This window comes from Fistularia commersonii, chromosome 30 (assembly GCF_037954325.1).
Source record: "Fistularia commersonii isolate RoL2024-O1a breed Wild chromosome 30, RoL_Fcom_v1.0, whole genome shotgun sequence".
NCBI lineage: Eukaryota > Metazoa > Chordata > Actinopteri > Syngnathiformes > Fistulariidae > Fistularia > Fistularia commersonii.
In genome coordinates this window covers 899,424-926,375 of record NC_141313.1, presented here as the reverse complement: position 1 = coordinate 926,375, position 26,952 = coordinate 899,424, and the positions used below count along the sequence as shown (strand labels likewise).

General features: G+C 55.2%; 1 protein-coding gene across 3 annotated transcripts; it reads right to left on the bottom strand.

Moving 5' to 3' along the window:
* Window positions 1–1,178: 1,178 nt before the first annotated feature.
* Window positions 1,179–26,952, bottom strand: hivep1 (HIVEP zinc finger 1). Of its 3 annotated transcripts, XM_086177817.1 has the most exons (9): window positions 26,854–26,952; window positions 25,619–25,741; window positions 13,955–14,008; window positions 7,101–12,862; window positions 6,894–7,027; window positions 6,619–6,794; window positions 5,173–5,274; window positions 4,120–4,646; window positions 1,179–2,754 (listed from the first exon to the last, which is right to left on the bottom strand). In XM_086177817.1, the coding sequence occupies exons 2-9, from the start codon at window positions 25,656–25,658 to the stop codon at window positions 1,723–1,725; spliced, it is 7,827 nt and encodes a 2,608-aa protein (XP_086033943.1). In that variant the 5' UTR covers window positions 25,659–25,741; window positions 26,854–26,952; the 3' UTR covers window positions 1,179–1,722. The 3 variants fall into 3 exon arrangements, with proteins under 3 accessions (XP_086033943.1, XP_086033942.1, XP_086033944.1); XM_086177816.1 differs by lacking the exons at window positions 13,955–14,008; window positions 25,619–25,741; window positions 26,854–26,952 and adding an exon at window positions 13,194–13,903; XM_086177818.1 differs by lacking the exons at window positions 1,179–2,754; window positions 4,120–4,646; window positions 5,173–5,274; ... (1 more) ...; window positions 25,619–25,741; window positions 26,854–26,952 and adding exons at window positions 5,306–6,399; window positions 13,194–13,903.

Genomic DNA, 26,952 nt, shown 5'->3' with positions numbered 1-26,952 from the left:
TCAGGGTTCTCCGGGTTCCTCCCAAAGTCCAGGAGGTCCATGGAGACCCTACTTTGGCCAGTCGTGTGAATGAGAAGGTGATTGGTTGAGTGTCCCTATAAGAGGCCCTGTGATTGGTCCGGGGTGAACCGCACCTCTCGTCCAATGACAGCCGTAATAGGCTCCACCGACTGCAAGATAAGTGGTATAGAGAATAAATGACTATTTGATTGATTGATTTGACTTAATCAATTATGTATTGCTTGACTGATTGAAAGGCTCCTGGAGTCATTGAACCAGGGAGCTTCTAGCATTACATTACATTACATTACATTGCATTTGGCAGACGCTTTTATCCAAAGCGACTTACAATAGAGGACATAAGGACTGCAAATACACTTGCAAGTACAAGATGCACAGGAAATATACAGAACAGTAAGCTGGGGTTAGTGAGTTTTTTTTTTTTTTTTTTGGACAAAGACATACACAAATGTCCACACACGCACACACACACACACACACACGCACACTGCATAGCCTAACTTGCTGCCTAACCTGATCTGGGGCATCAGCGCAGTAAAAAGTCCTGAAAGAGAACAGTTTTGACCTGTTTCTTGAAGGTTGAGAGAGATGATGCTAGTCTTGTTGCTTCTGGAAGTTTGTTCCACCACTGAGGTAGTAGAGCTGAGGCAGGTAGATGAAGCTCCACCTGGGGAATGTTCACCTGAGTTCTGACTGACAGCCGTGAATCATCTCATCTCTGGGTCGCAGGTGAAGAAGGTCCACTTGAGTTGTGGCCCACAGCGGCCGGTCAACCGATCATCTCCACTCGGCCCCGGCCGTCTGCCTTGTACTTACAAGTTTGGGCCTTTGGAGGTCACTGCAGGCCTGGTTGAGGAAGGTTCTGGATGAGTCACTCTTGGTTCTCTCCAGGTGGGAACATTTACCTCAGGGAGTCTGAGACCCCCACCGTTCCCAGAACTCGCCAACCGGGGAAGACTGATGAATTCATTTCCTCTGGGGTGCAGCTCCTGGTTGGAGCTTCTCCTGGAGCCTCCAACCAACACCGAAGGGGTCACTTTTGAGGGCTAGCGTGCTAGCGTGCTAACGCTGCACCTGCCCATCCACCGGGAATCAACCGCTTCACTCAATGTGAAAATGCGGTCGGTTTCAGCGGCGGGCCAACAAAAACACACCTCTTTAATGTATGTAAACAAAATTTTACTTATACATTTAAGAATATAGATACAGCGATGTAAAGCTAGCTACCATAACGCACAACCCTATGGACATGAATCATAACGGGCACCAGATGGATTATAATAAATAGTTCAACACAACATTTGTACACAAACATTGCCCTATCATCCATAGAAATGTACAGATACCAGTACAACATTTAGGTCTACCAATGGGAGGTCCTCCAGAAGAAATCTGGCGCCCGCCGCCGCTGCTTCGGGCCTTTAGTTCTACTTTTGGAAATAAACACGAGCCACCACTGCATCGATATGGAACTATGTACAGGTTCTTCCACGGGAAACTCCATAAAAGGCACGATTGTCTTTACAACATGTACAAAAATGTCCCGGCGCCGACAGGAACCCAACGGTCGTGGTCGTGGTGACGATTGCACGTCGCACGCGTGAGCGCCGGCGCCTGTGCTTCCAAAGAAGGGAACCCCTGAAGAGAAGTGTGTTCAGTCTTACAAAAGGGAGGCGGAGCTTCGTACTCGGAAGGGGCTTCTCAGGTGGCGATGACCAATCGGTCTTCATCGTCGCTGGACGCTTCGTCGTCGGTCACCTTCTGCCAAGAGGACGCCGGCGATCTGGATGTGGTGGCGTCAGCAGGGCGCGGCTGGGGCGGCTGTTGCTGAGGAGGTCGTTCCCGTTCTGCACCCGCCTCGGTCTGCGCCGGCTCCGCCGTGCCGCCGCCGCCGCCGGTCATCTCCAGGGAGCTGCTAACCGCCGGAGGGGCGGCTGGCGAGGTGGTGGCGCAACCCCTGAGGGAGTGGTCAGTCTGAGATGGGTGCACCGCAGGGGGGTCCGGGCTGCCCTGCCCCTCAGAAGACCCTGGGAGGGGACTGATGGTGGGCAGGGGGCTCAGAGAGGGGATGATGGCCGGCAAGGCGATGTTGACTATCTGCAGACCTGGAAGGTGGCTCTGGGTGCTGGTGCTGGTCTGGGATGTGGGGCTGGCGGCGATGACCTGCAGCCCCAGGGTGGCGTTGAGGGCGAAGCCCGGCTGGGGCATCATTTGGGTGGGCGCTAGGCCCGCGTTGGTGATCCCCATCAGATTCAGAGTCTCCAGGCCCAACGGCTGCACAGTCTGACCCTGCAAGTCAGCCACCTGGCTGAGGGGGAAGCAGGGTACCATGCTGCCGACCGGCTCCTGCACCATCAGGGGCTGGGCCGGCGCACCCTCTGGCCGCGGGGGGCTGTTGGGGGCCGGTAGGGGGCTCGTGTTCCTGTGGATGACGCTCACCGCCGGGATGGTGAGCTGGACGGGGCCGGCCTGAATGGGTACAAAGGTGGAGTAAGCCGCCAGGCCAGTGGGCACCAACTGGATGCCCCCGACCGGTACCATGCTGTAGGAGGAGCGGAGGGGATGCTGGGAGTGCAGGGGGAGGTGGCTGAAGAGGTGGGTCTGGGTTTCCACGGCTGGCGTCTGTGATGGACCTTGCGAGGGGAAGTGGGAACCCTGGGAAGCATAGCAGGACGTCTGGGTGCTGCGGTCCACCGGGATGCCGGGGTCAGTGGTCGGCAAGGAGGACGACTCCTGGGAAAAGACAAAGATCAGCTGTTTTCAATTGGATTTTGTGGACGGAGTCTTATGGGCCCCCAGGTCCACTATCACAAACCAGGATCTGTTTCCTCATACTGTCTCAAGATGATGCAGAGGAACCACGACCTGCTTTTGGATAATTGTAACTTATTGTCCCAGCGTGTCCTTCGAGACTCTGCACCTTCTTCAGAACGCTGTTGCACGTCTTCTAACATTTGATATGAGGGATCATCTCACCCCAGTATCTGCTCGCTGGACAATTCAGAGGAGAATCAAATGCTTCTCCTCACATATGAACACCAAAATGGAAGACCTCTTGGAACCTCATCAAAGCTTAAGGAACTCTTGGAACCCCATCATTTCTCAAGAACTCTTGGAATCCCATCATATCTTGCGTAATTCTCAGAACCCCATCATATCTAAGTGGAACTCCCTGGAACCCCGTCATATCTCAGAGAACTCTTGGAACCACATCATATTTCAAAGAGATCTTGGAAGTCCATCATATCTTACAGACCTCTTAGAACCCTATCATATCTCAAAGAACTCTTGGAAACCCTAAAATATCTTACACTTGGAATCCCATCATAGCTAAGGGGAACTCTTGGAACCCCAACACATTTCAAAGAGCTCTTGGAAATCCATCATATCTTACAGACCTCTTAGAACCCCATTACATCTCGAAGAACTCCCGGAACCCCAAAATAGGTGAGAGACCTCTTGGAACCCCATCATCTCAGAAGGAACTCCCCACTTTATCTCAAAGAACTCTTGGAACTCGGTCATATTTTTGAGTACTCTTGGAACCCCGTCATATCTTGCACAGCTCTTGGTACCTCATCATATCACAAGGAACTCTTAAAACCCCACTTTATCTTAAAGAACTCTGGGAACCCCATTGTATCTCGGAGAACTCTTGGAACCCCGTCGTATCTCAGAGAACTCTTGGAACCCCATCATATCTCAGAAGGAACTCCCCACTTTATCTCAAAGAACTCTTGGAACTCGGCCGTATTTTTCAGTACTCTCGGAACCCCACCATATCTTACAGTACTCTTGGAACCCCATCATATCGTGCACAACTCTTGGTACCTCACCATATCACAAGGAACTCTTAAAACCCCACTTTATCTTAAAGAACTCTTGGAACCCCATTGTATCTCAAAATATGTGAGAGACCTCTTGGAACCCCATCGTATCTCAGAGAACTCTTGGAAATCCATCATATCTTACAGACCTCTTAGAACCCCATCATGTGTACGAGACTTCTTAAAACCCCGTCATACCTCACAGAACTCTTGGAACCCCAAGTCATCTTAGAGACCTCAGACTTGACTGATGTAATTTTTTTTGCCTCACCTGGCCAAGCTTGAAGTTCTTGCCTGGCACCGGTGGGCTGGGGGGCACGTCGCAGTCGGGGTAGTCTATGGACATCTGCCGACAGGGGGACACGGGGCTCATCATGTGCACAGACTCGGTGTCGGAGGTGTCGGAGATGGGGGCGACTGGAGGAGGGGAGTTCGGGAACAGCGCTGAGCCACCGCAGCCTCCGAGGACGGACGGCTGCTTGCTGAGGGACACGGGGCTCAGCATGGGGACAGACTCCGGATCGGACGCCTGGACCTCAGGAACTCGGGGTGTGGACATAGAGAGCGAGATGGAGCTGATGGACATCTGGGCGAGCAAGGCGCTGGGGGGGACCTCCACCTCCTTACAGGGGAGGTGCTGGGGGCTGGCGGACACCGAGGGGTTAGTGGACAGGCCCGACTCCGCCTGGCTGTCCTCCTCTTCCTCCTCGTTTTCGTCGTTGTCCTCCTCGTCGGGGCCGTCGGACTCGTCCCCATCAGAATCCTGGCGGTCGGCGCTGCTCACGTGACTCCGGTCTCCTGTCACCCGGAGAAAGACGGAGGTTCATTTACAGGTTCCTGCAAGAGCATGAGTCACCAGAGCTCCTCTCCTTCGGCAAACGCCCGGGAGATGTTCCGCGGTCGCTCTGGTACCAACCCCCTGGACCATCCGGCCCTCGGAGCTCCATCGCAGGCGGAGGAGGAAAAACAAACAAGCTCTCAGAGGCGGATGGTTTCAGGCAGCCTCCCCCTCTCTCGCCTGCATTTCTAAAATAAGACGCAGCAATTTCCTCTTTCTAAACATTGTGCACGCCGCCCACGTGCACTTGGAGTTAACAGAGGAGGAAGCTGCATTTAGAATTCCTAATTAGACCACGGCAGAGGTATTGATCGACATGGGCGCGTACATGGCGCAGGGAGGCGCTGCTTCTTGTCATCGACCGAAACAGCAGAAAAAACCGGAGTTCACTGGAACCTCCGAGACTAAACCTGAATTTACGCCGAGCGTTCTCCGGAGCGCATCCGAGCGTTTCCTTCCCCGGGAGGCTCGGCAGGGGCGCCCTACCAGAGTCGTCTGCGTCCTGATCCTCGATGAGCCCCTCGGGGACCCCCATCTCCATGCACTTCTTGCTGTGGGCCTTGGATTTCATGTGCTTGGTGAGATTTCCTGCAAGAAGAGACAGAGTCAGGCCTCGCTGTCTGGGGAGGGCGGGAGGAGGGTTACGTAAGAGAACGTTCTCTGAGCAGCCTGCATGTACAGGGTGAGTAACAGATGAAGACATTTTTAAATGAACGTGGGCTGCTGTGACACCGAGTACTGTTCTGCGGCGTTGCGTGGGAAGACAGGTTTGATGAAGGGGGGGGTTGAATCACACGGTCTTGGTGAAACCTCATCTTTTATTCTACCGCTCCCGCAGGGAGGAGGGGAGCTACAGCGGTCCGAGGAGGCCGACTGCAAGCGCATACGTCTAAAATCAGGCATGGATGCAGAAGAACAAGTTTATTTATCCCGAAGGAAGTTGTTGTGCCAGAGTTTCAAGTAAAAGTCTGATAGCCTCAAGTAGGAAAGACCTCCTGTGGGGTTCAGTGGAGCTCCTTGGTGGTATCAGTCTACGACTGAAAGAGCTCTGACTGGACGTCAGTGTCCATGCAGGAGGTGATGGACATTGTCCATGATGGTGAGGAGCTTCTCTGACACCTGCGCCACAGACTCCAGCTCCACTCCCAGGACAGACCCAGCTCTCCTGAAGAGCTTGTTGAGTCTGTTAGCATCAGCTGTCTTGATCCTGCTGCCCAGCACACAACAGCGTAGAAGATGATGCTGGACACCACGCAGAGTGGTAAAACATCTGCAGCATGGTCCTGCAGACGTTGAAAGATCTGAGCCTCCTGAGGAAGAACAGGCGGCTCTGACCCTTCTTGAAGATGTTCAAAGTCCAGTCCAGTTTATTGTCCAAGTGGACACCCAGGTACTTGTAGGTGTCCACAATGTCCACTTCAAGAGTGGTACAAGATCGGTCGTTTTCTCGAACCCCAGAAAGGGTACTATCTGGGGTACTGAAGGTGCTACGTCCTATTCTGCGACTCGTCTCCAGGGAAGTGAGAGCAGCTGAGGTGTCTGGTGAAGATGTGGAAGGAAGAGATGGAGAGGATCGGGGAATGAGTCCATCAGAGGGACGTGTTAGATGTTCTGGAGATAAAGTCACACTGAGATGCTTTGGACACGGACAGAGGAGGGATGGTGAAGATCTGGCTAGAAGGTTGCTGAGGTTGGAACCACCAGGCAGGAGGTCTAGAGGAGGACCGAGACGAGGCTTATGAATGGACGGAAAGAGGACGTGAAGTTAGTTGGCGTGACAGAAGAGGGTTAGATGGAGGCGGGCGATTGGCTGTGAGAAAGAAAAAGAAGATTTCTAGACCTGTTCCAAGTCCTCATTCTTGCGCTCCGAAGTCAAAAGTAAGAACATTGGGATTTGACAAAAACCTGGAAAGGCGACGCCGAGGCCCTGACCTTTAGTCTTGAAGGAGAAGTTGCAGTGGACACAGTGGTAGGGCCGGACGTCCGAGTGTGTGCGGATGTGTTTGCGCAGCATGCTGGGCTTCTTACAGCGGATCCCACACTCCTCGCAGATGTATTTACCGCGCCCACGCCCGCGCACGTACACGTACTCCTCGTTAGATTTGTATCTGCGGGGGAAGATCAGAACCGAGAGAACACATGAAATATGTAAACGGGTTAGCTCACGCGGCGGAGGCTCGTTCGTCATCGTCCGCGCAGATTCCTACCCGCCGTCGAATATCTTGACCCGCCTGGGTTCCGTTTTGGACGCCGGGTCTTTGTCCGACTCGTGACTGGCCTGAGTTTCTGGTAGCGCTTTGCTTCTGGTTTCGGCCGATTTAGATCTCGGCATGATCGGGACCTACGAGATGGAGCGACGGAGTCAACCAACATGGAATTTACAGCGGGAACTTCTCAAGAAGACATCTCCTCACCTTTGGCATGGCATCTTTGAGTTTGCCTGAGTAGGACAAGATGTCGGACTTTCCGCCGGTTCTTATGGCCGAGGTGTAGTGTATCTTCTTGGCGCTCTGCTTGGAGTCAAAGAGGGACAGGACCTGTTTGGTGGGCAAGCCCAGCGGATTGGGGTTATTTGGGCTGACTGTCCAGGCGGCGTAGGCTGAGGTCTTCAGGTCGTTCTGCGGGACGTGGAGAGACTTTCTCTTCATCAAGAAGCACCAGGTGAAGGTGGTGGACGTCTTCAGGCTGGGGAAGGACAGACGGTGGCTGTCCTTCGTGTTCACCACGGAGACAGAGGTGGTCAGTTTGGCTTGACCGCCGTGAAAACTCGAGGGCCTGATGGACGATTTGATGGGAGCCCACCTCCACTCCTCCGACTTCTCCTGAGGCTTCGGGATGTTATTACCCGGCAGGGAGGTGCCCGACCTGCTGGACGAAGTACTCAGCACATGGCCCGCCTCCTCGGGAAGGACAGTCCTGGTGTCCTTCTCCAACCAAGTGCCGTCAGGCGACATGGGCTTGACATCGTCGGTGGCCTCCGAGTCCTTCTCGCCGTCACTTTTCACTTGAGGCAAAGGAGGCGCCTCGGTCTCTATGGGACTGTCCACGGGTTCCGTGGTGCACACCTGTCGAACCAGAGTCAGCTTCCGCTGTCGGGTCACCTCCGACATCTTGGAATTCAGATAATTGACCGATCGTCCGTCCGTCAGACAGGCCACGCCGTGCTCGTCCTTTGCACGTTTCTGGTGCTTCTCCATGTAGATGTCCAGGCTGTTGGCAGGCGACAACATTCTCTTGCTGGAGGCGGTGGGCTCCTGCTGGGGGCAAAGCGTGACCGATGTCAGTTTCTGTGTGCAGTGTAAGGACCCTTGGGAGGTTGCTCTTTCTACCGCGTGGTTCAGACAGCCAACAGGAGGAGTCCTGTCCTTCTTCACGCTTTGCACAGCCGGACCATCGCTATCCACACCGGAAGTGGACGCCAGGCTACCTTTGTTTACGACGGAGGGAGGGGGTTGCAGCTGTTCGTGAGTGATCAGGATCTGAGGCAACGGCACGGCACCCGCCGGAGCCTGGTCACAGGGTTCCCTCTGCTGTTCCACCGGCATCACGACGGGTTTGGTCTTCATGTCAGAGGCCTGCTGGTTGGGTTGGACGGCGTAAACACTTTGGAGGATGTCCGATGGTTTGGAAATGCTCAGAACGGGATTGGCGATGGGTATCGTTAGAACCGGCAAGGCTATCTGGGCTCCCTGTGTGCCGGAGAAGGAAAAGGCTTGGCTTCGTCTCAGAGGACACGGCAGCTGGTATTTGGGCACAAAACATTTCTTGTCCTCTGCGTCGGAAGGCTTGTTTTGGAGCTTCTCGCGGCAAACCCAGATCTGGCTCAGAGGCTGTTGTAACTTTTGGCATATTTGAACCCTTGACGTTTGATGCCAGGGGTGAGGAAGGCCATGGACTTGAGGCTGCTGCGTCGGGCTACCTAAGTTAATGCTTTGCACTATCTGCTCATTCTTTTGCAAGGGCGGCTCTCCGGGATGGAGAATGAAAGGTTGAGCCAAAGTCAGCTTGTTGGCGACGTGCATCTGCGGGGTTCTGTTCTGATTTAAAGAGCTAACGTTCAAGACCGTGGCTTTGTCCAGAGGGTTGACGGGCTTTCGGTGCGGCTGCTGACTCTCCGGGCATATCTTTAGGGACATTTGGCGCACCAAGGGTCCGCGCCTCCTTTCGATTAGCGGAACTTGGGGCGCTTGGGAGGCTTGTCTGCCCTTTGGCTGACCACCGGGTGACTGAGATCTACTGGGCGATACGTTTCCGCAGTCGAACGACTTGCTGCGATAGTCGGAGGAAATTTCCACGGAAGGTTGGGTACAGCTTATCTGCTCCGAAGCGGCGCGTCTCATTACTCCAGGAACACCCAGGGTGTTGACGGCCTTTGGCAGACCTTGGTGTTCCGGAGCTTTGCCGACACACTCCCCTCTAGCAGGGCTGTCTGACCGCGGCTCGTCCCTTTCGAAAGACGCCGAGATGCTCGAGCAGCGAGACAGACTGCTGTCCCGGCTCAGACTTCTGGAGAGGCTGGACTCGAAGCTGGACTCGCCCGAGGAGTGGTCCATCTGAGCCAGACGGATCCGTTTCTTCTTCGGCGGGAGTTTCTCGGTCGGCAGCTTCGACAGACTCTCGCTCCTTTGCGGCCAGCTGAACTGATCTTGGGGTTTGTCCGCCGCCTCTGAGGTCAGCGCCTCGTGTTCTCTGTCGGGCTCCTCGGTGACTAAGATTTCAGGAACCTGGATGTTGTTTTGACGGACCAGACGAGACTGATGGACGGGAACCGTGTTTTCGCCCACCTCCGCCGCGGTACCTTCGACGCATCGTTCCATCCTCTGCTTCCCGTAGTCGGGCTTCTTCTGCTTGGACATTTTCTCGTGGTAGCCGTCAGTTGCGGCGGCGTCCGACTTGGGTTTATTCAGGGGCTCCTTCTCCTGACCGTCCACGGGAGAAGCCCTGTCCACGGACTCGGTGTCGAACGAACTGGGTCGGCTCAGGGAGTTGGTGTGTCTGATGACGGAGGTCCCGCTGCCTTGCCTTTGCATTTCCGGTTTGGCGGACGCGCCGACCTGCGTCTCTCGAATCGGCGAGAGCCGCGACTCCGAGGCGCTCATACCTCTGGCTAGAAGCTGGATCTGAGGTAGCTTGGACTGGTTGTTTTGGGGCTGGATGTCCACTATCACGGCGTGCTGAGAGAAGGCCTGATTTGTCGGGCCCGCCGGACAGGAATCGAAGCTGACGGAACACGGGGGAGTCGTGTCGGTGGGAGACTGATCGTCCTCGTCTCCGACGCTTTTCATTTTCCTTCTCTTCCTGAACGACGTCTGTTGGTCGAGGATCCCCGACCCGCCGCCGGCGGATCTAGAAGCCGCGGGTTGCTGCGTGTTGACGTGGAAAACGTCTTGATCCGTATCCTTCGCGGCCGCCGGCTTGTTTTTTGGACCGTGAAGCTCGGAGCAGTAGAACTTCTTGTGAGTTTCGAAGTTCTCCAGCTTCCTGTAGCGGTTCCGGCATGTTTCGCACTCGTACATGGTGCCTTTGTTCTGCTGAGGTTTCCTGTGTCGGTCCTGATTGTGCTCAAAGGACCTGCTTCTTTGCACGAGCTCGGCGGAGACGCTACCGCCGTGATAGGCGTCGTCCATGGAGCGGACCGTCGGAAGCTTATGCCCCTCGAAGTCTTCCACGGCCGCCTGCCTCACCAGAGTACGCGAGTGGATCGCCGGGTTGGGGGTCGAAGGGGCCGGCGAGAAGACGTCGTCGTTCAAGGAGCCGATCTTCTCGTCGAACGACTGGCCGCGCAGAGGGCGCGGGAGGGGGTTGATGTTGGGAGGAAGAGCGGAGTGCCCCGGCGTGGTGGGCATGGAGTTACTCCTTGTTATGGGTAGACAGTCCATGGGTGGGTACTGAGAGGGCACCGAGAGGAGAAACAGGGGTTTTGACTTGTCGGTGGGCGTGAACGGCGACTTGGGGATGTCCGAGCTGGAGCTGGACCTTCTCCCCATGGGTTTGAGATCGAACTGAAAGGAGTCTTTGAATATGTAAGATTTAGGGGAGTCGATGCTGCCCCTCCTGGAGAGAGACGTCCTCCTCGGCTTCACGCTGTCCAACTGCTTGTTGTCCACCACCGCCTCGTTCTCAGAGATCAGCTTCGAGATACGTTCTTCCAGGGAAAGTGCTTTCGCCTCTAAAGGGGGGCGCATCTGTCCGGCGGCTCGGGACTTTTGCTCCGAGGACACGTGCATCACCGCGGCGACCACCGGCGGGACGCCGGGGAGCGCGTTCTTGGCTACGTCGATGTCCGCCGGCGGAGTTATCTTCACGAATGGACTCGGAGGACTCATGGCTTGGTCCGCACTCTCGGAGCGAGAAAAGTAGCCCGAATCTGTGCTTCCCAAACTGCGGGGGCTCAGCAGACACTTGGGCTGCTGCTGCTGAGAAAAATCCGTCGCTTGCTGTCGCTGGAGCTGCGCGTGGCCTCCTAACAACGGAGACTTGCACTGCTGGTCTTCATCCTCGCTCACGGTATCCAGCGAGGGGTTCGTTCCGTCCACCTCTTTCAGGGACGACAGCACCGTGATGCCGGACCTCAGGTTGGCGGTCTGGAACTCTCGCTGTCGCTGCGAAGCCGCTTGCTCGGGCGCCGCACCCGTGACTCTCGGACTGTCGGCCCTCAGAGGCGAGACATTGACCGGGTAGACTACCACCTTCGGAAGAGCGGCGGTCACCTTGGGCTCGTGGGCCCTGTGCGACAGGGCCGGTTTACCTGAATTGAACGCGAGGGACGAGTCCGCCTCCCCGTGGGCGGCCTGGGTCGTACCGACTCCTTGTAAACGGCTGTCGGATAACGTGGTCACGCTGCTCTGCGAGGAGTCGGGATCCAGGTCCGCCGTACTGCCTTCCTCGTCGCTGTCCCCGCTGTCCTCCGCCTCGGAGTGCGTGCCGAGGGCCTTGTCCGAGTCTTGCGACAGCGTTCCGCTTCCCGATTCCGAGCGGTTGGTCAGCCCGAGCTTTATGGCGTGAGCGTGGGATTTCTTGTGCTTGTATAAGTTGCTCTTGGTTTTGAAGGAGAAGCCGCAAGTAACACAGGGGTACGGCCTTTCCCCAGTGTGGGACCTGATATGCTTGAGAAGCACACTGGGTTTGGCACAGGCCCGGCTGCAGTACTCACAAACATACTTTCCGGGCTTCTTGGGCTTTTGGTCCTTGGACACTTGCTCCGCACCAAAGTTCATCACAGTGGTCACCTGAACTTGGTTGCTCCCCGGGGTGACCGGGACCTGAATGGTGCTGGGGACGCTGGCCGACAGGGACTGGCATGTGTGCACAACGGGGGGTTGGCTTTGCGGCAAGGCGCTGGAGCCCGAAGGGACCGGCGCGTGAGTAATGGCGGAAGGTGCGCTGGCGAAGCTCATGTGCAAACCGAGCTTCTCGGCATTGGAAGATACTGGCATGAAGTGCTGGGAGGGCTGCAGGGGGGCGCACCGGCTGGAGGTCTGGACACTTCCTGGGAGAGGCGTTGCGATTCGAATTAACTGCTTGTCAGTGTAGTAGGTCTGCACGTGTGAAGACGGGTTCTGCGGACCGACGTTGACGGTTGGACCTCTTGTCAATTCGGCGCCGGGCTGAAGGTCGGCGGCGGGCAGGGGTTTCCCAGCGGCCGTGGCTTGCAGGCTTTTCCTCTCCGCCAGCGTGCTGAAGTCGGGCTCCATGGCCTTGAGGAGGACATCAAGAGGGGCGCTGCTATGGTACGGATCTCCTTCGAAGCTTCGCGCTCGTGCGTCGCCGCCGCCGCCGCCGACCTTTGACTGGGAAAACTGTGCCGTTCCTGAGGAGCCGCCTTCCAGCTCTTCTGGGTCATGTGAAGGTGCTGGACGTGCGGCTTCCGTCTGTTTCAGCTTTACGTGGTTGCTAAAAGAAGGTCCTGCGTCAGAGGACGGCGTGACATACTGCGCCTCGCTTTTCCTGACGGGAGATCTTGACGGATTGTGGGATTGGCTGTCGGAGGCGGAAGAGCAGGGACGTGGGCTTTCCTTGGAGGAAACTCTTCGGGCAGCGACTTCGGAGCCCGTTGAGGGCGGGGGCTTCTTCACCGGAGACTTAGGGATCTTCTTCAGCTGATTCTCCACCACAACCTTCTTCCTCTTCAGGCCCTTGATGCTGTCCTCATTCCTCCGGCTGCTTTCTGGCGTCCCTGAGGACAGAAGGACAACGGTGAGCCACAAAGGAACAGCGGAACACCAACAATGTTCTGAGCAAAGAAGCACAGCTTTGGAGAAGTTCAAGTTTACTCCCACGCAGATTTTATGAAACCGGTCATTTTTGGACATTCTGGCGTCCAGAACGTGACACCCTGAAAACACTTCCGTCTTCATGGAGACGGGGAAGACGCAATTCTTCTGAAACGACCATACTTCGACCGCAACAGCAACGGCGCAGAGTAAGTTGACCGCGAACTCACAGCGTCAACTACTGGCCTGGTAGCTACACTGCACCTTCTCAAGCGTTGCCATGGAAACCCTTGCCTGCTTGTCTCGCGTCGTTGAAGTCTGAAGATGTGAGGAGGACCACCGGGGTCTCCGGCGCCATCCCATCATGTACCATGTCGGCGCTGCAAGGCTTTTCTGGGACGTGTTGCATCACTGGAGTCGCGCCCTGTCACACTTTCCTGGCCCGAGCAGGTATTTCCCAAGATGAGGTCAGGGTTCCTGGGTTCCTTCAAGGTTCCTGGCACCACCTCGGCGAGGAACACCTCGTCCTCGCAGAACTGCGCCGCACCTCGCGCAGCCGACGTTCGGGAAACGACCTCATTCCGAAGGCGCTCGACAAAGAGACGATTGTGTCGACCGGTGAGGGGAAAACGGGGGAAGGCATCAGTTCTTCCAGAGCGACGGCGGGGCGGTTCTCCGACGAGAAGTTCCGTGACTTCACCGCAGCTGTTCCATAACAGAACCCGCTGGTTGTCACTCTCGTTTTTAAATCTGGGCCTCAGATCTTCTGAAGGTTGAGGGCTGCGATCCATTAGCCGGGACTCCGAGGAAAACCACTTCCACGTCCGACCTGCCCTCTGCGGTACCTCCCCTGGTTCTTGGCGGAGGAACCTCCACCCCAGGAGAGGGGGTTTGGAGACACAGCCGGTCCAGATGGTGGTTTCCGGACAGGAATCCCCTCCATCTCACGCTGAATTCATCTCCAAACCCCTTCCTCGCGGTTCCATCTGCCAGCCGACGTTCTCCTTGAATTAAGACCCTTTCAAAATAAAAGACCATCTCTGAGGGCCTCCTACCTTTCTGCAGACCCGGTGGCTCCTTCAGCTCCTTCTGTGCTTCTTCGATTTTATCTGGAAGACAGGAAAGGACACCTGATGAGGAAGGAGGAACCTCCCAAATGAAAAACAGACGTTCTTCCACAGCGGAGAGGGAAGCGTTCCAGGGTGGAAACTGCCGCCATGGTGGCGAGGAGCAGGAGGGTGTCCATGGCTCCCCGACAGGTGGTGCTGCATTCTACACAAGGAGAAGAGGCTTCACCTCGCAGCTTGAATCCCTCCCTGGAGGCTCAGTGTCTTGCGCGAGGGCACAAGGAGGAGCTGAAGATCGAACCGGTAGCCTTCAGATTGGAGGAACCCTCGCTCTGGACGCAGAACTACCTTCAAACAAAGGCCCTCCCTGGAGACCTTAGCTGCAGGTCGTAAACAAGGTATCTGATTGGACACTGACGGGAACCAGAAGGGCGGCGCAGGAAGAGGTCACTGGATTATGTCATTATGTGTGTGTGTGTGTGTTACCTCAGACACACCCTTCCCCGCCTCCCCAACCCAGGCCACAGATTATATAATGCGTCCCCACCCCTGATCAAGCACCGCAACCCAGGAGCATCCGTGAGCGAGTGGGTGGGATGACGCCACCCTTGTGGGACTCTGGAGTTCCCTTGGGAGTCTCCGTACCCTCCCAGAACTCAGGACCTCCTCACGAATGTACCACTTTGGGGTACTCAAAGTGTCTTAGGGAGGTTGCCAGTTGGCGGTTGGTGTCCCGCTCTGGTGAACCAGGCATCAAACTCCTGAGGAGCGTTAGTGGACGGCGCCAGATGGGGATCCCCTCCTTACATAACGGGGAGCGAGCGGAGGACCTCCGGCGCCGTCCCCTCATCACTTTGCCTTAATGAGGACGGAATATTCCGGGTTCCTGAACGGCGGGGAGTCATTACAGGGCGGCTCATGTTTCCAAAGGGCAGGCCGGGGCCGGGGGGGGGGGGCAAAAAAGAAAGAAGGTCCGTCCACAGCAGTGAAGCAACAGCTGCTGTCAGAAGAACAACGGGGGTTGGTGAAGGTCTGAAGGGGAGGGGGGACAGCGCCATACCCAGGATGACGAGATGCTAGTCAGCAGCTGCCCCCTTCCTCCCTGTCACTGCGCAGGAGGGAGATGGAGGTTATGTAACCAAAGCAGGACCAGCATGCTGCACACACACACACACACACACACACACACACACACACACACACACACAAGCTGAGGCTGTTTTGAAGGAACGAGAAGATTTTCCAGCTGAAGGGAGACGACAGTCTGGAAGAAGACGAGAAGCTCCGAGCACCTCCTCCACACCCCCGCACAACTGATTGGGGTTCACTTCCTGTGGGGAGCAGCTGGTGACCCTGAAGTGCACACACACACACACACACACACACACACACACACACACACACACACACAAGAGCGGAGCTGAAACTGAAAGCCTGATAAAGAAGGCAATACAGGAAGTGCAGACTGCCCCTCCTTCCCAGGAATCCCCCCCTGCAGTCTAATCAACTGTGTGTGTGTGTGTGTGTGTGTGTGTGTGTGTGTGTGTGTGTGTGTGTGTGTGTGTGTGTGTGTGTCGGTGGGGGGAGGTTCTTCCTCTCTGACTTCGCATGTGTAAGAATTGTGGTTTCCTGAAATCAGAAGATGTGACTTCTGAAGTCATCTGAATTTTGTCATCCTAAATTTCAAGATTCATCTTAAAGTTTGACTTCTTAGATAATCTGAAGGTTTGACTTTTAAATGATCTGAAAGTTTGACATCTGAAAAAATCCAAAGGTTTGCCTTCAAATAATTTTGAAGGTTTGAACTTTAACTAATCTGAAGGTTTCCTTTGGAAAATGAATCTGAAGGTTTGAATTCCTCAATAATGTGAAAGTTAGACTTGAAAATTATTCTGAAGGTTTGACTTGTAAACTAATCCAAAGGTCTGACTTCAAAAAATAACGTTTGAATTCATCATTCCAGAGGGTTGATTCTAAAATAAAAGTAAAAGTCTGCTTTTTAAATAATCTGATTCCTGCTTTGAAATGAAGCTTCTGGAAAAAAATACTTTTTCCACTGTCAGAACGAGACGCCATGTTTGGAGGCAATTACAGGAAAACCTGCCAGCGTTCAGTCAACAGATGAAATATTGATCACACACACACACACACACACACACACACACACACACACACACACACACACAAACACACTGCCCCCGCAGGAGCCCGTAGGAGGAAGAAGCAGCAGCAGACTGGAGGCGACTGATTATCAGGACTGTGTGGGCAAAGGGAGACAGAGTGTGTGTGTGTGTGTGTGTGTGTGTGTGTGTGTGTGTGTGTGTACTCCAAAATAGTGGGAAGAGATATTCACAGTCACGTTTATTTCCACCTGCATCACTGAGCGTCCTGCACACCCAAACATGGGTCGGTGAAGAGCACTACAAGACTCCCTGGACCCCAAGAGTGTGTGGGGTTCTGTGCCCGAACAGCTTCGGTTCTTCTGGAGAACCGACAAAATGTTCCTTTCAAGAACCGCCAACACTCGTTCCTTGTCCACAGGTCGGGTTCCACAGCGGGTACTACGTGTACAAAGTATTGTGTTAGTACTCGGATCTCCAGGGACTCTCAGCGATATGCAGTACTTGTACCCTTTCTGAGCTTCCGCCTGCCCCTGGAGAACAACAGTACCTCAGAGGCCCACAGGACGGAACCCGCCGGGTTCCCCCTCCGGGTTCTTCCCCCTCGCTCGCCCCGGACCGGGGTCGGGCCGAGCGGCTCCGCCCCGTTGGCGCTGCGGCCTGAGGCGCCGCCAGCGCCTTCTTCAGAAAGCCGTGACGAGGAGGGGAATTCCTGTAAGCCAGGAGAAGGAGGAGGCGGACTGGAGGCCTGCCTCAACAGGACGGCCGACGTCACTTAAACCGGCTTTGCCCCCCCCTCGCCCCCGGGGATCCTCCCCCTCCCCCTCTGCGAGCCTGCCAGGGGGCGGAGCTTCTGTTCCTGCCAGGGAGTTTACAGACACACTAAGTTCCTCCAGATTCCACAGCCGGGTTCTATCTTTGGTTCTTCCGGCCGGGGGGTCGAGGGAGAGCGAGGAGCCGCAGGGTTCCTCTGTGGAAAAACTCCGGACTTCAGCACATCTCTAGTCATTAAGACTCCAGACTTCTTTATTTACAACCCGACGTCCACGTCATCTCCTGCATCAGCGTTCCACCGCGTTCCTCAGCGCCGTCCAAACCACAAACAGGAACCCCCTCCTTTCCGACACGAAACAAAAACAAAAACAAGCTAACCCCAGATGATGGAGCGCCTCTTTCTAGATTTCAGCAGGAATCCGGGTTTCCTTCTACTCGTTCTGTGACGGAACCGGGTTCTGGATGAAGCAGACCAGCTCCTAGCCGCTAATGGCCCGCGGTCTTGGAGAGAAGACCAGTAGGTGGAATCCCCCCGCGTCTCGTTGTTGAGATTCCAGAGGAGTAATCAGATTACCCCCCCCATGTTTAGATTACATGACCAGGCTCTCTCAACCATCACCCTGGTGAGATGCTAATCTGAGATGTTTGGACGCTCCTGGAAACATGTGAGAGTCGTTAACGTTCAACAGCCGAGACGATCAGATGTTTGGGCTGCAAACATCTGGAAACTGACACCAGGAGGAGGAACCCAAAACCCAGTTCCACGGTTCCCCAGAAGGAACCCGAGGTACTTTTGGCCCCCAGGTGGTTTTTCCACTTCCTGTGAACTACAAATCCCTGAACTCCCACTTCCTGGTTTGGGAGCTCCCGCCGCGTTCCACGTTCTACAAGGTTCTACCAGGAGGGGGGCGACTACTGGATCCTCAGCAGATCCACAACTACAGTACTGCAGTATCAATACACCAGGGTACTCTTACACCATACTGCTACTGCGTACTGTTACTGTGTACTCTCATAGTGTACTGCTACATCATACTGCTACTATGTACCAAGACTGTGTACTCTGTCAGTGTACTACTACAGCATACTGCTACTATGTACCAAGACTGTGTACTCTGTCAGTGTACTACTACAGCATACTGCTACTATGTACCAAGACCGTGTACTCTGTCAGTGTACTGCGACTATGTACCAAGACCGTGTACTCTGTCAGTGTACTGCGACTATGTACCAAGACCGTGTACTCTGTCAGTGTACTGCACCACCATACTGCTACTGTGTACTTTTGTGGTATATCCTTACTGTGTATCATCACAATGTACTGCTACGATGTAGTGCTATTGTGGAGTACTACTGTGTACTGCTACTGTATACTGTGAGAGTGTATCATTACCATGTACTTCTACTGTGTACTGGTGCTGAGGAACAATACTGCGTGCAGTTAGCGTACTGCTATTGTGTACTGCTACAGTGAATCATGAGTGTGTACTGCTAGCGTGTATCTGCGAGTGTACCAGGGGAGCATGCAGTTACATCACTGGTGTGGGCGGTTCCTCCATGTAGTACCACTATCTGCTCAGCGTGTACTAATACACAGTGTGTACTGTGTGTATTAGTACACAGTGGGTACTGATGGCAGTACTGCAGCCCCCCCCACAGCTGCTACCAGCGTCTCTCCGGTTTCTGTTGGTGTAGACGCCGCCAGACGACCATCTGCCTTCAGAGCTCATTCACACACACACACACACACACACACACACACACACACACACACACACACACACACACACACACACACACACACACACACACACACACACACACACACACTCGCGGCTGGTCCCACATGTAAACACAGAGGGACGGGGCCAGCAGATGGTCATACGTCCACCAGGGAAACCAAAGTTGGTGATTTGAGAAGATCCAAAACAACACCACGTCACTGTGTGTGTGTGTGTTTGTGTGTGTGTGTGTGTGTGTGTGTGTGTGTGTGTGTGTGTGTGTGTGTGTGTGTGTGTTGCGTTTAAGGAGTCATGAAGTCCTACCGGGGACGGGGAGGAACTTCCTGCATCAGATGCTTCCTCAAAATTACGCAGAATTAGCGAGCCAGTTGGGGTCAAGAACTTCCAGATCATGAAGGTTTACCTGCAAGCCCCCGTAGGACAACAAATATGGCCGCCGTGGCCGGTCAGTCCAGATCTTCTGACCTGCTGCAGTCAGTCCAGGTTCTGCCTGTGCGTCGGCTCAGGCTGAAACAGGAAGTGATGTAATCCCCGCGGCGGAGGTCACCCTGGATACTGTGGTTCCACGGCGCTCCAAACAAGTCAGATTAGAAGACGCGGGCTGGAACGGTACCTTCAGGTTCCTTCCGGTCCATCAAGCCAGCAGGTACATCGATGACCTTTGACCCTGAACACCTCCGGGGTCAAGACTGCAGCAGGAGAAGGTGCTGTTATGTAACTCCGGCCACGAGACCCGTCAGCGCAGAAGATCTCCACCTCCAACCCAAACACCCGGACCGTGTTCTTCAAAGCAAGCGAGCGGACGGAGAACCTGAACCTCCTCCATCAAGTGTCCTATGGAGCTCCGTGCAGCTCAGGAGACGGGGTGTCTCTTCTTACGGCAGCCTGGTGATGTCAGGATGTGGAATCAAGCAGAACTTCAGCTCTGCTCCCGGCGGTTGCATAACACCTCCAGCTCATCCCCTGCCGCGGAACACGAGCTCCCCCCCCCACCTCCAGCAGCTCCACCCACCTCCACGGAGGAACATGCCATCACGCCTGAGGTGGGGGAGATCCACCACAACCATCAACCCCTTGACCAAAAATGTTGAGAAACAGGTTCTGAAAATAACTACTTCCGTAGTTCTCCTGACTCTCCACCACGAGAACCAGCGTACGAGAGCCGCGAAGCTGGAAGCTACATCCTGCAGAGATCTTTCAAGACCAACATTCATTCCAGGATCAAGACGCACTTGTAGAAGACCACAGGTCGTAAACAACCCTCCTGCAGGTGACAAGAACCTCCCTGAGGACATTCAAAAGGCAAGGAGAACATTCCACAGATGACAAGAACAGGGATATTAATAGGTTGGACAAGAACCTTCTACAGGTGACAAGAACCTTCTAAAAGCCACAACAACCATTCACAAGTTGGACAAGAACCTTCTGCAGGTGACAAGAACCTCTGACAGGCAACAGCAAACATTCACGAGCTCGACCAGGACCTTCAACAGGCGGCAAGGACCTTTGACAGGTAACAAGAACCACCGACGTTTCGGACAAGAACCTTCTAAGAGCCACAACAACCATTCACAAGTCGGACAAGAACCTTCTGCAGGTCACAAGAACCTTTAACAGGCAACAAGAACCACCGACGTTCTGGACAAGAACCTTCTAAAAGCCACACAAGACCCATCAGCAAGTGAGAAGAACAGTCAACAGGTTGGACAAGAACCTCCTACAGGTTCCATCAAGGCGAGGCGGAGAAGACGGCAGCAGAGACGGTCAGAGAAGCTCGAGGTCACAGTACCTTCTCGGTTCCACCGGGTTCCTCAGCCGACGGTCAGAGAACCCACTCAGCGCCGCGGGGAACACATGACCTTCCACGCCGAGGAACCCACATTCCAGCGTCTCCAGACACACACAAAACCGAAAGCGTCTGTCTGACGCGGACACACACACACACACACTCCGTTGCGAGAGTGTGTGTGTGTGTGTGTGTGTGTGTGTGTGTGTGTGTGTGCACGAGTCGAGAGCCCAGCTTTCACTTCTCCTCCTGGCTGCTCTCTGCTGTCAGACCTTCTCTTCCTCCTCCTCCTCTGGGCTGATGGAGGGAAAGCCCTGCTGCTCCGCCTCCCGGGAGGAGGAGTGTGTCCTCCTCCGTTCTTCTGGAGAACAACACAGGATGCAGAAGAAGAAGAGAGGAACGTCCTCCCCCACCTAGCCAGCACCAGATTAGCCGCTAACCCCCCCCCTGCTATAAATACTTATCAATCCCTTGTGCGTATTGATCCTATTAGTGTGGGCCAACACACACACACACACACACACACACACACACACCTCATCCTGGCTGAGGGAACATCTAAAGACCTCCTGGTCCCAGGAGAACCTCAGGTGGCGACGTGGACTTCTAAAAATAGAATTCAAAAATTAACCATTCCCCCCCCCCCTCCCAGCCCTGTCCATCGCCATGGAAACAGCAGCTAAAGGAAGCGATGATCCTGGTTATGTAAGAGCGTGAAGCTCTGCCAGCAGGTGGCGCTCAACCTTCTGGACCTTCTGGACCTTCTGGACCTTCTACACCTTCTGCAGCTCCAGACCAGAGCCAGAGATCTCCTGTCCACAACTGCAAGACTAGAGGACATCTGCCCCCTCGAGTGTATGTGTGTTGGTGTGTGTGTGTGTGTGTGTGTGTGTGTGTGAGATCACCCGCTACCTGGGGATTTTTTTGCACGTCTCTCTCCACCAATCAGAGCGCACGGCATCCTAAGCTGCCCTGTGATTGGCTGAGACGGGCTGACAGACACCTGGACACCATGTAGAAGCCCCGCCCCCTCCAGGAGAGGTCACATGAAGGTCGGGTGCTCCATTGCGTGACCCACCATGAGGTGTGGGTTCTAGCAGAACATCTGGGTTCCACACACACACACACACACACACACACACACACACACACACTCCACACACACACCTTGCTGAGGGTTTCACACACGTGGTTCCTCTTCTTTACTTTTCCTGTAAATTAGGTTGACCGTCTTTTCCTTTAAGAGATCTCCTGCCCCCCCCTTCCACACACACACACACACACACACACACACACACACACACACACACACAGCCCCCCCCCCCCACGGTTAGTAGGAGGTTCCATCAGTAGGACACAAGGAACAGCACCTGCAGACTGAGGCTCATGCTGCTCTGTTTCCCTGGCAACGCCGACATTGGGCTTCACTTGTGCAAACCATTAAGCAATGCCAGCTCTGTGCGCACACACACACACACACACACACACACACACACACACACACATTTGCAGCTGTATACACACACACACACACACACTAGAAGCCTTCTACAGGGTTCCGGCTGGCAGACGCTGGCTCCACTTCATCTGAGCAGTTTCCCAAAGCCCCCCCAAAGGAGCCTGGGGGAGGAGCCCCCCCCCCCAACACACACACACACACACACACACACACACACACACACACACACACACACACACACACACACACACACACACACACACAGGTCACCCCTTGCTTCAGACGAGGCTGATTTTTTTTGTTTTTATAGGAAATGATTGGTGGGAAAAAAAAACAAGTTTCCACACAGCAGCAGCAGGGAGGGCGCAAACACACACACACACACACACACACACACACACACACACACACACACACACACACACACACACACACACACACACACACACACACACACACACACACACACACACACTAACGCTCCAAAAGAAGCTGGTGTTATTAGTCACCACAGCCTGTTTAGCAGCCAGTTTTGACTGACATTCAAACTGAGAGTCCCTGCCAGGGAAGTGTGTGTGTGTGTGTGTGTGTGTGTGTGTGTGTGTGTGTGTGTGTGTGTGTGTGTGTGTGTGTGTGTGTGTGTGTGTGTGTGTGTGTGTGTGTGTGTGTGTGTGTGTGTGTTGGGGAAGTTCCTCCGTGCTGTGGAACTGTGGATCTGCAAAAGTTCTCAAGGAGCTCCCAGTTAAAGATTATCATCCCACTGAGCTAAACCACCACACAGTAGTACTACAAGTACTAGTAGAACTAGTAGTACTCATAGCACTACAAGTAATAGTAGTACTCATAGTACTACTAGAAGTACTTCAACCCATGAAGCCCCCCCCACCCCGCCCAGGTGTCAGGGGTGTTCCCGTCAACTGGTTAGCCAGAGGGCTAATTTGTCAGCGCCTTTCCTAGGTAAACACACACACACACACACACACACACACACACACACACACACACACACACACACACTCTCCTACTGAGAATCACATTTTCCAGCCTTGGAGAGGAGGAAGAGGAGGAAGAGGAGGAATAAACATTAACCCACATTCGGCTTTTCTTCCTCTGCTTTGGCCATGTTGACTTTCCACAGGGTTGTTGTGGCAACGGTTGCTAAAACCTCAGGCTGTTCCTGCTTCTTCTGGAGGAGAACTTCCCCTCAGAAGATCTCACGCTGTAATTTCAAGGAGCCGCGGGGAAGCTCCGATCTAAGCTCCGCCCCCAGGCCGGGCGCCGCGGCGACCCCTGCGCCGCCAATTCTTCCGGACCTCCACCTCCAGGTTCTACAGAGGGTTAACCTTCTGGGTTCTCCGCCCGACACGTGGAACCCAGTGGTTCTGGAGATCATGGAGGGTCACGACCCGGGTTCTGCTCGCCCTCCTTCACCTCCAAGAGCAGCAGTGGGAGGTCGGGTTCCTCGAGTTCCTCGGTTTCCCCGGGTTCCTCGGGTTCCTCGGGTTCCTCGGGTTCCCCTCCTCCATCCTGGTTCCTCAGGGAAAACATTTTCCACCTTGTTAAAGCTGCAGTTGTTGGGCTTCCATCCCAGTGTGGTCGGGGGAGGAATGTGGTTCTGAAAACACCAGCGAGGAACCGGACCGGGTGGAGGAGGAGCGACGTGGAGGAGGTGAAGTCTGGACGAAGACGCTCCAAGAAAAAAACAAAAATACTTCAAGCCAGTGTGTGTGTGTGTGTGTGTGTGTGTGTGTGTGTGTGTGTGTGTGTGTGTGTGTGGTTTCCACGGCCGCTGACAAGGTTCTGACCCGATTTCTCTTCACCGCTCGGAAAAATACATCCCACACAAGAACCGTAAAGCTGCGCGCGCACACACACACACACACACACACACACACACACACACACACACACACACACACACACACACACACACACACACACAAGAACCTTCACAAGCATCTCCTCCAAGCCCCAGTGAAGGTCAGAGCAGTGGCATTCAGGTCAGGTGACCTGAGAAGAAGCCGACCTGCTGAGGACCTGCCCAGACTTTGTGGTCCTCCTGACCACCAGGAGGCCCTCCTGACCATCTAGGGGTCCTTCCTGATCACCCGAGAACCATCCTGACCACCAGGAGGCCCCCAGACAACTTGAAGGCCCTCCTGACCATCTAGTTGCCCCTCCTGACCACCTGAGGGCCATCCCAACCCCTTGGAGGCCACCATGACTACCTGAGGTTCCTCCTGACCACTTCAGGCCCCTTCTGACCAACCAGAGGTCTCTCCTGAGCACATGAGGTCCTTTCCTGACCACCTGAAGGCCCCCAGACACCTTGAAGGCCCTCCTGACCATCTAGTTGCCCCTCCTGACCACCTGAGGGCCATCCTAACCCCTTGGAGGCCACCATGACTACCAGAGGTCTCTCCTGACCACCTGGAGGTCCCCAGACTACTTGAAGGACCTCCTGACCTCCTGGAGGTCCCAGTGATCCAGCAGTAGTGTTGCAGCTAAGTGTCCACCACTTGAACCTCCGGCGGTTTCTACAAATAGGGGGTGGTGGCCTCAGGCTCCGCCTCCCGCTGAACCTGATTGGCCGTTGACAGCAGGGGGATCAGAATCCGCGTGAATCCAAACATCTAGAACGTCTCCAACGTCTAGAGGTTCTCAGTGGAGCTCAAGACGGTCTGCATCTTTTCTCCAACTCCACATTTTTGGAGGCTCCTCCTCCGTCCAGAGGTTCCTCCTGCAGGGCTGCCCTGGAGACCAGCTGTTTGAGGAGAGTAAACACAGGCTGGAGGAGGAAGGCAGGAGTTCCTGACTGTCTACATTGTTGCCCACAAAGTGCGTCATCAGGCCACTTCTGACAGCGCACACACACACACACACACACACACACACACACACACACACACACACACACACAGTTCAAGACCTGCCTGTGGATCCAAAGCCGAGTGGATGAACTTCCTATGTTAGCTTAGCGCTTCGCCGCGCTTTGTTTTGACTCCCGTCTCCAGTGATGGAGGAGGAGAGGAGCTTCTTTCTTCTGTTTGAGGGAACATCTAGGAGAGCAGAAGCTCTGCTGGTGTCAACGTGTCCACCAGGACCAGGATGGAGCTGAAACAGCCGTCATGTGAGGGCTCAGGGACAGGAGAAGGTTTCCAGGAAAAGATTCTCCACGGCCGAGGAGGAGCATGTGATGGTGTTTCCTCTACGCTGTGAAGGACGTGGAGAAGCTCTGAGAAGCTCGCAGGAGAAGCTCTGAGGAGGAGTTCTGAGAAGCTCTGACGAGAAGCTGTGAGAAGCTCTGAGGAGAAGCTCTGAGGAGAAGCTGTGAGGAGAAGCTCTGAGGAGAAGCTCTGAGGAGAAGCTGTGAGAAGCTCTGAGGAGAAGCTCTGAGGAGAAGCTCTGAGGAGGAGCTCTGAGGAGGAGCTCTGAGGAGAAGCTCTGAGGAGAAGCTCTGAGGAGAAGCTCCAGCAGCAGGAGGTGGAGCCGACACGCCGGTCCAGATCTCGACGTCCTTGATGCACCTGTTGTCTTGGTCCTTCTGGTTCTACCACACCATGAGAAGACCACATGTTTGGCCGCCATGTTTGGTCACTATGGCAACACCTCACAGGTATAAACCGCCTGAGACGTGAAGATCCAGAAGACGACGGCGACGATCACGTGACCACACGCATCCACAACAAGCAGGAGCTCCACCTTCAGGTGGAACACCGAGACGTTCAGGAGCAGGTCAGGATCTCCAGGAACCAGGAGGAGAGAACTCACCTTTGAGGTTCTTGGGGTTGTTCTGCTTGGTGCGCGGCATGGTTCCTCCGGGGCTCACAGGGGCGCCGTGGGGGGGCCGGGGTCCGGGGCCACGCCGAGTCCTGGTCCAGAATCCGGGAACATCTGGAGGAGGAACATCGGGCGGATCAGAACCCGGAGAACTTAGCGGACGGGACCGGATGACGTCGGATGGACAGGCGACGGAGACCTCCAAGGTTCTTAGTTCTCGGAGCCTGGGTTCCCTCACCGCCGGCGAGAACCTGCAGGAGAACCTGCAGGAGAACCTGCAGGAGATCCAGGTCCTGCAGACTCCCCACCCTCCAGCCTTTGTTTGCCCCCACGCGCTTACATAACCGCTGCTGCTGCTCAGCTGGATGGAGGTTCTCCTCCCGCCGCGCGTGCGTGAGCCGCTACGGCGATGACGTCATCCCGCGGCGGCGGCGGCGGCGGGGAGAAGAAAAAAAAAGCAAAACACGCGTGTCGTGGAGGGACGACGAGCCGCTCACCTGGTATCAGCTCTCCGTGGGGGAGGGGGGCGCGTGTGCAGGCGTGTGCGTGGATATTTGAGGAAACACCCGGATGCCGACGCGAGAGACACGCACCCCCCCCCTCCTCCCGCCGTCCACGCGTGACGGTCCCACGCACACCTGAGAGGCGGTTACGTAAAAAGCGGCGATAGCGGGTGGGGTGGAGTGGAGTGTGGCGTGGGGAAGGGGGGGGCGCTACCGGCGTGGAAGTCAGCGAAAACACGAGCGTGTTTTTTTTTTTTTTTTTTGCGCCTGTTGCAACACGTGAACGCCCTGCGCGCGCACGCGGGAGGGAGTGGGCGGAGCCAGGGAAAACCCCACGCCGTCTCTGCAACAGCGCGCAAACACGACACTTTATCCGGCCGCGACGTCACCCCACACCCACTCACCCACTCAGACCCCCACCCGTGGACAGTGGCGTGGACGTGGGGCCGTGCACAAAAAAAAAAACAAAAAAACACAAAGAGTCCACTGCGCCAATGCGGCCGCGTCACGGGGCCGAACACACACACACACACACACACACACACCCCACCCCCACGGGCCGCGGGGACAGAACACGACGGAGCCGCTGCAGCGGCCGGAAGCGGACGCCACGGCACGGGTGGATGTGTGAAAGAGCTGGGGGGGGGGGAACCACGCCACGCCACGCCACGCCACGCCACAGCGCGTCACACACCCACGCAAAGTTGCCTCGTCGGTACTCACGGGCGCGGCGGCTCCGTGGGCTTCGTGTCACGGCGGGACGCAGCTCCGGGCCGCGGCGCGGGTTCGAGTCCGGACGCAGCTTCGCCTCCGCGCTGACTT